Raw genomic sequence first — 13,111 nt, 5'->3', positions numbered from 1 at the left:
ATGATTTCACTTTCTTTCCCCTCCCACTCCCGAGATGGAGTTTTGCTCTTGTTGCCCAGGCTGGAGTGCAATGGTACTATCTCGGCTCACTACAACCTCTGCCTCCCAGGTTCAAGCAATTCTACCGCCTCAGCTTCCCAAGTAGCTGGGATCACAGGTATATGCCACCACACACAGCTAATTTTGTATTTTTAGTAGAGACAGGGTTTCACCATGTTGGCCAGGCTGGTCTTGAACTCCTGAGCTCAGGTGATCCACCCGCCTTGGCCTCCCAAAGTGCTGGGATTACAGGCATGAGCCACCATGCCCGGCCCACGATTTCACTTTCTGTTATTTCAGTTACCCAGATTAAACCACAGTCCAAAAATATTAAATGAAAAATTATAAACAATTCTTATGTTTTAAATAACTTTTATTAGAGTATATTGTTACAACTCTTCCATCATATTAGTTCTGCTGTTAATTTCTTAAGTGCCAAATTCATAAATTAAACTTTATCATAGGGGTATTATGCACAGGAAAACAAACAGTATATAGATATAAGGTTCAGGACTATCTGCTCTTTCAGGCATCCACTGGGGATCTTGCAAATGTATCCACCACAGATAAGCGCAGGGGTTGGGGTGGCTACTGTAAGGTCACATTGTGACATTTCAGATATATTAAATTTGTAGGGACACTGTTTACTATCACACAAGCAACATAATGCCTCTTTTGACACAGTAAGATTAAAAAAAAAGACTCAAATTTTAATTCAGCTTGATAAAATTAGAATTCTTCTCCTGGGGAATTTTTTTTTTTTTTTTTTTTTTTAAGTAGTTAACATTTAATGAACCTCCCTCTATGCGATTTCAAACCACCAGGACACAGCTCCCCGCGACACCCTTAATCTTCTCCTCAGCTCTTCAGCTGAAGAATTTGGCCTTCACAATGACAGGCTGCTTTGGGAGCTTTCCCTTGCCCAGAACTTTGTAGCAGCCCAATCGTAGCACATCAATTATGGGAGCAGCCCCAGTCTTGTTTTTAGCAGCATTCACTAATCAAGATCCACAATCTGTCAAGGATGACAGCTGGGCAGAAGCTCTGGTTCCTCTTTAAGTGGTAATGCCTCATGCCAACTTTCCCAAAGTAACCTGGGTGGTATTTGTCGAAGTCGATCCTGTGGTGATGCATACCTCGGCCTCTGGGGTGCTTCCAGTGCTTGCCAATGGGGCCGTGGCCGTGGTTCACATGGCCCAGAAGTTTCTGGGTCTTCCTCATTCCGGATGGCATGTTGGCAGCCCAGATGAAAGAGGAAGGCTTCGGCAAGTCTCGTGAACTATCCAGAAGTTTCTTTTGGAGACAGGATCTCACTCTGAGGCGTGATCATGCCTCACTGCAGCCTCAAGCAATACTCTCACCCCAGCCTACTGAGTAGCTGGGACTACAGGTGCACCACCATGGCTGGCTAAGTTTTAAAATTTTTGTAGAGATGGGGTTTTGCCATGTTGCCAGGCTGGTCTCAAACTCCTAGCCTCAAGCAATCCTCCCACCTCAGCCTCCCAAAGTGCTGGGATTACAGGCATGGGCCACTGTACCTGGACTCTGGGGAAAACTTTTAGAAATAAACCTTTAATTTTTGAAAGAAAGCTAAACCAAACATAAAAATCAAATCCCTAAAACTGAGTCTTCCCCTTTAATTTATTAGCTAAAACTGATGATGAAAGAAAAAGTACCTTCTGATATAAACAAAACATTATAGATCAATGCCATGTATAATTTATTACTTATTAAAGTAACTTCAACTTTCTTATAACAATTCAATAAGCCCTCTCCTAGGACTCAGGAGCTTTTAAATTTATGGTTTTTACTAAGAAAGCCTTTTTAAAAAAATCCCTAAGCTATATATACCTAAAACATTTAAAATCAACTTTCTAAATTTTGAAAAATGAAACTATAACCACCTTCAAAACATACAGTAAAATGTATTATGTAGTCAAAGTGTCAATTATTCGAAATAGCATGACAATTTATCTACAAATTTCAAATCCTAATAAATATAATTAACTGTTTAAGTAATTTTATAAATTACCAAATTAGAAGGTAATATTGGTTGACTGTACATTTTACAAACTGTAACAATATATCTCACACTTCATATATTTTAACACTCTGAGATATTTTCTACATTAATAAAATTTATTATATTATAAATGTTCAGGAATTCTTTATGATGTACCAAGATTTCATATGAAAAAGCAGATGCTATTTTTTGCTTCGGATATAAAACAGTAAGTATGAACCCCATGTAGAAATCTGAAGTTAGACAATTCCTTTGGCAGAAAACAATTATAAACAGGTCTTAATATAAATAGAACCGATAAGCCCATAAAAAGGAAAGAAAGTAATCTTGTTTCTTAACACCGAAAGAATCATCAGTACACAGATTTAAAATCATTTTTATCTTTCAACAGCCTGCAACACAAAATTTATTAGATATGGAAAAAAAATTATTGAGAAAAAAAACTTCATGTATAAACTTTTATCGATAAGTGTCAATATACACTATATATATATATGTCATGTTTTATTATTCTAAAACTACATTCTTTATAATGGCTGATCCCAATTTAGTGGGTGTACAGTATTTATACTGGCTCAAAGACATGCTGAATTAAGCTTTTATATTGGAGATCACAATTATACATGAAATACACAAACATTAAAATAAGTTTATTAAATACAGTTTGGGAGAAAAAATGTAAGAAATTCCATATATATGCAAATGTTGACTATTACCGAGAGCAGCTTTGGATTTTTTAATGGTTTTTTAAAATTATTAATTTGTAAAGAACAAATTTGTTTCCAAAAAGGTGCCATTCAGAAGTTTATAACTGAATTAACATATAGGAAAATACTGAATGAAAAATAGGACATGAGATATTAAAGGTTAAAACTTTCTGTTCAGTTTTTTGTATCTGAAGTAAGACAATGACATAAACTGAGCTCTCAAATACTGCTAATTTTTCCATTTAAATGTAGATCAAGTACCATAGAGATTACTGTTCTAGGATAAAGTTTCTTTGAAAAAGGAACATATTTATAATCAAATCTCTGTAGACAAAAAACAAAATTCTCAGAGAACTATCTTGAAACGGATTTAGTAGTAAGACTGACTGCTTTAAAAAAACAAATATAGAAATCTTGCTTCCATGCAAGTAACTTTTTAAAAACTAATGTCCATTGTTTTTCCCAGTCTGAATGTTTCCATATGCATATGTATTTGCAATTTCTATTTTGCATTATGTAAAAAATTGGTAGACGATGAAGTATTGTACAAATTTTTAGGAGAGAAAATAATCCCTACTGGCTTACTACCAAACTCCCACAGTTATATAGAACCTATTAGCACTATAAACTAACTCAAAATACAGCCTTCAGAAAAACTGCTTCAATAGCCTCCCTATCAATCTGTCCTCTATGAAGTCATCACCTGCTATTATTCCACAGGCTCAGAATTACTTCTGAAAGAAATGGTCGATTTTTTCAACAGCTTGGTATGCTGACAGCTTAGCAACGGTACTTGTATCACTTTAAAAAGAAAAAACCACATTACTAAAAACACACTTATCATCCATGCTTGGTGTATCTCACAACCTTATTAGGAATGTCTCATGGCTCAAATTCACACGATCCCATAAAAAGGATACACAGCATCTCTGCATACCATGTTGCAGGGATAAAAACAAATGGACCATATCTTCATTAGAGAATAGCCAAAGTCACTTGAACAGGTTACTAGTGGCAATTCTAAATACCAGATATACATGTAGAAAAGGAAATGTTTTCTCTTAGGGAATGGAAATGTTTTGTGGGACAAATTCCTGCAGAGTTGGCATGACTGGCTGGGGGACTGACTAAATGCTTTATCACACATCTGCATTTATAAGGTCTTCACTGTTAATCACAGAAAACATTTTTGTTCCTTCCAAATTGCTCTTGCTTATATGCTAATTACTACTCAACATATCAGTGAGAGCAAAAATGACAATACTGCAAACACAACTGCAATTTAAGGAGCCAAAAGGAAATACGCTGGCAAGCTAAATGCTTACACACAAAACAGTTAGTGAGACACTCTGAAAAAAATATTTCAAGTTCTTCAGTGCTCTTATGACATTTTAGGGGAAAATAGTGGTTTCTTTAAAACAATATTTTAACACTCCTATCTCACACTGTTTAGTGTCATAAGGCTACCTAACCGGTATCTAGATTTATGTAGATAAATCGGAAAGTAAGACAAAACTAACTGAAAGCATCTTTAAGCTGCCTCTAATCAAAAGATTGACTTCGAACAAACTGGACTGAAAAAAAAAACCTTTTATGGCCTTGTAGAGTATGAGAGGTTTTTGTGCTTTATTTATTCATAGTCCTTTTGAGTTGAGAGGAAAAAAGTTTTAATGTTTTCAGGTTGGAATCACAAGGATTGAATAATACACTTATGAAGGCTTTCAAGAAAATGGCTGCTTTGTTTCTAAAGGAGAGGCTGCTGATGGTAATTTGTGTGCTGCTGTGCAACTGGATGAGCTGGAACTGTCACCGGAAAGCCTGCCAGTTGAGGCAAATTGGAAGTAGTGTTCTGATAAGATGACATATCCACAGACATCCCCATTTGCTGTGTGTAAGCAGTTGTACCAGTAGCTGATTGTAGGTTAGATTTCTGGTTCATATAAGTAGGATTGGAAACAGTGTCTTGTCCAGTGCTACAAACAAAATTGTATAAAGGAAACCATATTTACTTTGCAATATCTAGGTTACAGTTACAGATCAATCATCATGACAAAAATGTCTTTTCCATCTTCTTTTTAAGTTTATGTAGCCCTGCTGTTCTGATTACAATTTAATCACTCCAGCCATTGAATACCGTTAATCAAATTTTCTTTTTTTTTGAGATGGGATCTTGCTCTGTTGCCCAGGCTGGGGTGCAGATCATAGCTCACTGCATTCTCGAACTCCTAAGCTTAAACAGTCCTCCTGCCTCAGTCTCCTGAGTAGCTGGGACTAGAGGTGTACCACCACTCCTGACTAATTAAAAAAAATTTCTTTTTTGTAGAGACTAGGTCTTGCTATGTTGCCCAGGATGTTCTCAAACTCCTGGGCTCAAGTGATCCTCTGGCCTTGGCCTTCCAAAGTGTTGAAATTACAAGTGTGAGCCACCACGCTGAGCTTGTTAATGTAGTTTTTATATTTGGTAAGAAGAGAGAGGTACTTGAAAAGAAATAAAATGTAAGATTCTAAGGCCAATTTAACTTGCCTTCTCCAGACTCTCTAACTAAAAACATTTAGAAACCATCTGAGGAGATGCAAACTGTTTCTGATGGAAGTACCCTCGGCCAGTTGCAAAGAGAAGAAGCCCTGCCTCAAGATGCCACCTTCAGCCTATATTCTCCCTTCCCCATCTCCAAATCGAGCACAAAGAAGTCTACCTCGTCTCTGCAAATATCCTTCAAGCTTTACTTCAGTAATCACTTTTTACTTTCAAAGGAAAAACAGTGCAGTCTGTATAGGACCCAAAATCTACCCTCAGGATAGTCCAAAACTATAGTTTATCGACTGACACTTCACAAACTATGCTGAAAAATCATAACAAATTGCAAGACATCTGTCTGTTCCTATAACTATTATGGCATACATTTCTCTTGAAATATATATAATTTTAGGGCTGAGCTTGGAGGCTCATGCCTCTAATCCCAGCATTTTGGGACGCCAAGGTAAGAGGTCTACTTAAGGCCAGGCTGGTTTGAGACCAGCCTGGGCAACATAGCAATACTCATCTCTACAAAAAATTAAAAACATTAACTGGGCAAAGTATGCACCTTTGGTCTCAGCTCCTCAGGAGGCAGAGGTTTTAGGAGATCCCTGAAGCCTGGGAGTTGGAAGCTGCAGTGAGCTATGATCACACCACGTACTTCAGCCTGGATGATAAAACCCCATCTATTTAAAAACAGTTTTAATTTTAAAAATTATGTAATTTTAAATTCCACCGAATACACTGCTTCCAATAAAAGAGAATTAGTTTCAACACTACACCAGTTTTTTCTCCATAATTACTAGTGTCACCAAGGATGGCAAAATTTTGTATTTTATTCTAACTGAACACTGAGATTTATTTAATTTTCATATAATATCTAAAATGCATACTCATGGAATTTGAGGGTGGGAAGAGACCTTACAGATCATCTACGTATGATTATATTGAATGAACATTTTGTATGGTTAAGCAAAGTGAACAGAAAGGAAGATTTAAATATAACTTTTAGAGTAGAAGTGTTTTTATTAAAAAACAGAACTACAGGGCTGGGTGCAGTGGTGCATGTCTGTAATCCTATCACTTTGGGAGGCCACAGCAGGCAGATCCCTTGGGCTGAGGAGTTTGAGACCAGCCTGGGCAACATGGTGAAACCCCATCTTGACAAAAAAAAAATACAAAAATTAACCAAGCATGGTGGTACTCACCTGTAGTCCCTGCTACTCGAGAGACTGAGGTGGGTGAATCACTTGAGACCAGGAGGTCAAGACTGTAGTGAGCTGAGATCACGCCACTGCACTCCAGCCTGGGTGACCAAGTCAGGTCCTTCTTTTTTTTTTTTTTTGAGATGGAATTGCCCCGTCACCAGGCTAGAGTGCAATGGAACGATCTCAGCTCACTGCAACCTCTGCTTCCTGGATTCAAGTGATTCTCCTGCTTCAGCCTCCCGAGTAGCTGGGATTATTACAGGCGCAAGCCACCACACCCAACTAATTTTTGTATTTTTAGTAGAAATGGGGTTTCACCATGTTAGTCAGGCTGGTCTTGAACTCCTGACCTTGTGATCTGCCTGCCTTGGCCTCCCAAAGTGCTGGGATTACAGGTGTGAGTCACCGTGCTCGGCCAAGACTCTGTCTTGGAAAAAAAAAAACTTAACTACAAATTCTACAGTTCAAACACCCTTCTTTTTAAGGGTCAAAGTAACAAGTTTTCTAATTTTTAGGAGTGCATGCAGATAAATAAGTCTGGGACTACTTTACAGGCTGATTATATCACAGTGCTAAGCACATCATGGGCTTAGTCTCATAAAGAACAATTAGCTTTATTTTGTCCCAGGGATGCAGACTATAAGCTTAAGTAGGGGCAACCATCTCAGTATGGGTAGCAAAGCTAAGGTAACACCATTCCACTTCACAGGATTATGAATAAACAGTTCTGTAACTTCATCTTAATAAGGGTCTATATATTCTCATTCTGAAAATCTAGGAAAATTAACACATAAAATTACAAAAGTAACATAGTTCCCAAAACTTACCTTAAATATGAAGTTTGAGCAGAATGTGTTGTCACTGAAGAATTCACATTTGGAGGCAGAGATCTCAGTGGACCAATTTGATCTGGTCCTAGGCTATAGCTTTGGGCAGCCGTTACTTGGTGAATGCTCTGACCCATATAGTTTCCACCATGTGATTGAACTGGATATGTCTGGCAATCAAAAAGAAAAAGTTGATCCACTGATCTCCCAAACATGTGCCTAATAATATATTTAAAATGTTAGAAGACTTATAGGAAAGAAAATATAGTTCTTTGAGAAGCAATCTGATTCTACCAATCTATCCATCTTAGAACTAAAAGTGGAGAGCTGTTAAATCACAGTGCCAAATCTATGGAAATTTGATTTGTTTGACTGTTCTTTTATTTTTACAGCAAGCTGGAAGAAAGACAGGTGGTGTACTTTTAAGTAGTGGATTATAATCTATCCAGGTTGCCTATTACTCAGTAAACATGTCTTGCTGTAGAGCCACAGAAAACTACACATCCGTTGAAGGGAAGCCCACCATCACTTCAAGTCACTATGAGAATGATAACTTTCTTTATCCTCAACTCAGGGTGACTCATCCAACTCCTTCCTAAGAATAAAACTTAAGAGAAAAAGCTGAAAAAGAAATGCTATAAGGGTGCCAGGTCTTCCCAGGCAATGTTTATTTCCTGCCTTTAAGACAAACAGGACAAAAGAAGAGTTGTGGGTAAAAGACATGTATCTTCAGGAAATAGCAAAAATGGTCTAGGTCTCTTTGGACATTTTTATGTGCCCTACTTATTTTCAGGACAACAGCTCCTTAAGGACAGGGTCCACCACCTGTCTACTATATATAGCCTCAAAACAATGCATCCATTTAATATCATATCATACCATAATGATCATCAATCCAGTTTTAAATTAAGCTATTTTTAAAGCAAAGACCATTCATCTGAAAATTTAAGATGCTAGAAATGCCAAATAAACTATATTAAGTACAATCACATTACCTCCTTAGTAGACATGTAACAATCTACTAAAAATAGGCTGGGACTGTGAAAATGAAGTTCTGCAGTTTAGGGTTCCTGAATAGCTTACACAGATATAACTAATGTGTTATCCCAACTGCTTCTAGTAGAGATATATTTTTGTCAAATTAGAAAAAATCTTTTGAATATTTCAAACACTCTTATGAGTGAATAGTGTAGATACAGGTTATGTGAGGAATCAAACAGAAATAAAGTTAACTTTTTAGAGAAATGAGTTGTGCTTGGCAAAACGCAGTCTGTAAATAGAATGCGACTAAACACCAAAACCTGACACATAATGGCAAATAACCCTTTACAGACACACAAAAAAGCAAACACAGTTTTATCATACAATGGTGCAGACATTGCTGTTTTGTTACACTTTCACAGCAGGAGCAAACAACTCTGAAAACAGAAGCAATACTGAATCAAAACCCCAAATGTCTTTTAGAGCCAGAAATCTTTCCTACCCTCCTAATTTTCAAAAAGATCAAGGCATGGCATATTTGATAAATGACAGTTACCATAGTGACTATTCTTTTTTTACTTAACAATTATGTTGTGTCAAGTCATCTAAATTATGCACCCACCTTCTACCCTTTCTCCTTGGGTGTCTCCTTCACATGCACCTTTATATACCAGTTTTCATAAATTAACATGAAGTTTGCTAATCTAAGCTCATTCTGAATTCAATTGGCTAATTGGCTGAAATTTCAAAAATGCTTCTGAATGGGGATACTGACAAATATAAGTATTCACTTCATATGGCAAACACACAAAAAAGGTGGTAAGTACTGGGAAAAGATGCTGTTCATGGATGGCTTATGATGGCTTATGGAGTCTGTGCTTCTTAGATCTGTATACCTTTGCTATGCATAAATTTTTAACCATTTAAGTCATGCAGCTAAGAAAAGGAAGTATAAAGCATACTCATCAAGAAGTTCATTGTGCCTGTTAATAATCATGTAAGTCAAAGAAATCTTTATGGATACTTTACATGAAATGTTAAATCTTGTCAAACATTAGGAACAGCATTAGTACCTCACCTGGGGGACTTCTGATATGTCAGGTACTGTCCAAAATCAAAAGATTTATACTCCCCAGGCATGGTGGCTCATGCCTGTAATCCCAGCACTTTGGGAGGCCAAGGCAGGTGGATCACCTGAGGTCAGGAATTATGGTGAAACCCTGTCTCTACTAAAAATAAAAAATTAGCCGGGTGTGGTGGCATGCGCCTGTGGAACCAGCTACTCAGGAGGCTGAGGCAGGAGAATCGCTTGATCCCAGGAGGCAGAGGTTGCAGTGAGCCGAGATCACACCACTGCACTCCAGCCTGGGTGACAGAGACTCCATCTCAAAAAAAAAAAAAAATTAGATATATACATTCCACATTTACGAAAAGGATTTATACTTACATAAAAGATTTATGCTTTATAATTACGAAACCATATGAAGAACCAGAACTACCCTCACATATTTAATGGTCTTTTCATCCATGTTAAAACTGAACTAAAATATTTTTGTGAAATATGAGTATCTGTCTAATTTGTTTTGGTGAATGTTAATTGTTTAACCAATATTTACTAAAACAAAGATAAGTTTTATAATTCTATTCGCAGACAGTAGAAATCTTAATACTATTCTGTAAAACATTTTCTTTTACTTTAAAACTTATCTATAATTTAGAAAATGTTCTTGAAAAATATGCTCACCTGCATAGGAACCACAGATGATGCAGGTGGGTAATGCGCTGGAGGGTGGAGCTTTGAATAGACTGAGTATACTGGTGCTTCATTCACCAATTTGTTATATAGTTCCAGAGCTTCCAAGACTTTTACATTCAATTCAGACAATTCTGAATGCTTCCTGATGTAGAAGAAAGGTATTATAATACTCTTCTAGTTTTTAGCATGTATTTAGTAACATAAATTTGTTTTTTAATTTAGCACAATTTCTATTCATATATTAAAAGGCTCTTTTTGTACTTAATGAAAGAATATTCACAAAGGGAAACTGAGAGGAAGAACTGCTTAATACTTGTAATAGCTAGGCTGATACTGAGGCAGGAGTATAGGGTCTAGAAGCAGGAAACCTAAGGCTGTTTCATGCTGACTTCCTATAACTAAATTGAAAGGAAAACCAACCCAAACTTTCCACACCTAAGTAAGAAAAGGACCAGAAGATACTCCCTTTGCAAAGTCCTGCCCCACAATGGTAAATTGGCTGTCGGAAAAATATCCGACTGATGGCAAGTCCAGTCCTCATTTGCAACTTTGTAACTTCAGCATCTGAAAGGTTGCTGTCCACAACCAAGTCTCTGAATGGCTGCTCCAGCCTCTGAATGGTTGCTATCTACAACCAATCAGACCGACTGTGGGTGGAGTTAGAAGTATAACTTTGTAACTTCACCCTAGCCTCTGATTGGTTGCAAAAAGCTTTTTGCAACCAATCAGATGTCTGTACAGCAGTGTGACCTTTGTAACTTCATTTCAGCCTCTGGTTGGCTACTTTCTGCAACCTATCAGACTGATTGTGAGCTACCCCTTCATTTACATGAGGTGAGCATGAAGTGGTCAAGGGTAAACTTCTAGAGGGTACTTGGACCCAAGAAGGTTCTGTATCCAGGCCCTTGAGCCACTGCTAAGGCCCGCTCCCACACTGTGAAGTGTACTTTCATTTTCAGTAAATCCCTGCTTTGGTTATTTTGTTGCTTCATTCTTCCTTTGGTTTGCTGGGCATTTTGTTCAATTCTTTGTCCAAAATGCCAAGAACCTGGACAACTCGCAGTCATATCCCTCTACCAGTGACAATATGACTTTATAATATTAGGGAAAAGTACTTTCCATGCCTCATAAAATGCAATCAATTCATAATTTTGGTGCTGAAAGAATTTACTTTCACACATTCCAGCCTTCTGTTGAGAATTCAATTATTAAAAAGAAAATTCTCAAATTAGGTAAGAATCTGGGCCTCAATTACAAATCTCAATCAAAGAAAGTACCCAGGCAAAGTCCAGAACCTCTATGAAGTATAATATGATAGAAATTTAAAAATGCTTGTTTAAAAAAAAAAAATACACATTTTCGTTTGTTTATATCCATGACAGAATCAACTGAAAAAAAAACCTACTTAAATAATTATCCTTGAAAATCCAAGTAAAAACACTGTGTAAGACTAGTCTCTAATGCTCATTTGTTGGTTGTTTTATTTTGAGAAAGTAAAACCCAATACTTTATTGTGTAATAACCACAAATCCAAATAAAAGCATTTTCAAATTTGCCCAAGAAACTTCAGAGCAAACTCTTCCTACTTGACACAATTTTGTCTGTTCCCCTGGGAGTAATAAAGAACTCTCTTTGCAACTGAGAAATTTATAAAAGTTAAGCAACCACTTTTATCTGGCCTGAAACATTCACAAGCCTTTTTATTGAATGCGGTTTTTGCTATAAAAACACAGGCAACAAGCAGAGGCACGCAAACAGACAGAGGACTAAGGACTACCAAGTAAACGGCCTGGACTGAGTCCTATCAAGATTTGTCACCTTTCTTCTATTATAATCTGTCTGAACAACAAAAAAGTTTGTTCCCTCTCTGGTAGGAATGACTGCATTAAGCAGGTCAAACTCTATGATCAAAAATAACAGTTACAAACCACCCAGAAAGCTACAGAAATTAATGCCATGCTAACAAATGTGTAACTAAAATTTAACTGTAGGAATCTGATCCACAAAACCTAGTATGCTGATGAAACACCAGGAAAATGCAGTAGAAAGACATGATCATTGTGTTTGAAATCCTCTTAAAGATTTGAGACACAATTCCAGAGTAATAGGGCAAAAGACAACTTGATCAGGGTGGTAGAAAATTATCTTTGGAGGACAGGAGGAAATAAGATTAAAACAGTCTGGAGCATAGTTAAGGTCAGACTATGAATCTCCCTTCAACAAATCTACCTAAACTTTTTTGGAGTTAATTCACATGTTTACTCAATATAATTTCTTAGGGTGATAAAATGCTACAAAATTTCATTCTGTACAATGACAGATAGAAATGAAGTGTACAATTTAACTTTATAACAGTAGAGTTGTTTTTCCTAGTAGGAATAATAAACATGATGATCTATTCAAGAGAAAAAATGATATTTTATTCATCTCTGAATACTTCACAAGGGTAAATAATAGTCAATAAGCATTTGTTGAAGAACAGGAAACATTTCCCAGAAGAGAAGCTGCATCTGCAGCTGTGGCCATGGAACAAGAAAAAGTGCCAGTTGGCCTATTCAAAAACTGAAACTGATAAGAAAACTGGTTAATGGTTGAATTCTCACTCAAAAAATTAACTAATATCAGAATGGTCACTTTGATTTTTTTTTTCTTTTGGGACAGGATCTCATTGTGTCACCCAGACTGGAGTGCAGTGGTGCAATCGTGACTCACCAAAGCCTCCTTGACCTCCCAGGCTCAAGCGATCTTCCCACCTCAGCCTCCTGAGGAGCTGGGACTACGGGTGCACACCACCAAGCCCAGCTAATTGTTTAAAAAATTTTTTTGTAGAAATGGGGTCTCACTATATTGCCCAACCTGGTCTCAAATTCCTGGGCTCAGATGATCCTCCCACTTCAGCCTCCTGAAATGCTGGGATTATAGGTGTGAGCCCCAATACTGGCAGCTTCACTCTGACTTCTAATTCTTCTAGATCTTTTCCTTTAACAAAATTCTTTTTATCAACAAAAAATAAGATTAAACTGTCACAGCTCCTGACTTTTTTCATTATATA

The 13,111-nt window shown here is 37.0% G+C and overlaps 1 protein-coding gene and 1 pseudogene across 2 annotated transcripts in view; both read right to left on the bottom strand.

The window, feature by feature from the left end:
* Positions 1-397: 397 nt before the first annotated feature.
* Positions 398-2,339, bottom strand: LOC105720488 (large ribosomal subunit protein uL15-like; annotated as a pseudogene).
* Positions 2,340-2,426: 87 nt separating this feature from the next.
* The window catches only part of STAM2 (signal transducing adaptor molecule 2), a 51,708-nt gene continuing 41,023 nt past the window's right edge, over positions 2,427-13,111 (bottom strand). For both annotated transcript variants that reach the window (XM_012457059.3, XM_012457060.3), the window contains exons 12-14: positions 10,048-10,201; positions 7,323-7,492; positions 2,427-4,742 (exon numbers count right to left, since the gene is read on the bottom strand). In XM_012457059.3, coding sequence (XP_012312482.1) covers positions 4,514-4,742; positions 7,323-7,492; positions 10,048-10,201 — 553 coding nt within the window. In that variant the 3' untranslated portion in view covers positions 2,427-4,513. The remainder of the gene's footprint in view (positions 4,743-7,322; positions 7,493-10,047; positions 10,202-13,111) is intronic.

The sequence above is a fragment of the Aotus nancymaae genome, unplaced genomic scaffold (genome assembly GCF_030222135.1).
Source record: "Aotus nancymaae isolate 86718 unplaced genomic scaffold, 86718_ANA_hifiasm-v0.15.2.pri h1tg000029l, whole genome shotgun sequence".
Taxonomy (NCBI): Eukaryota; Metazoa; Chordata; class Mammalia; order Primates; family Aotidae; genus Aotus; species Aotus nancymaae.
The sequence above is the reverse complement of the archived record's forward strand: the minus strand, read 5'-3'. Positions and strand labels throughout refer to the sequence as shown.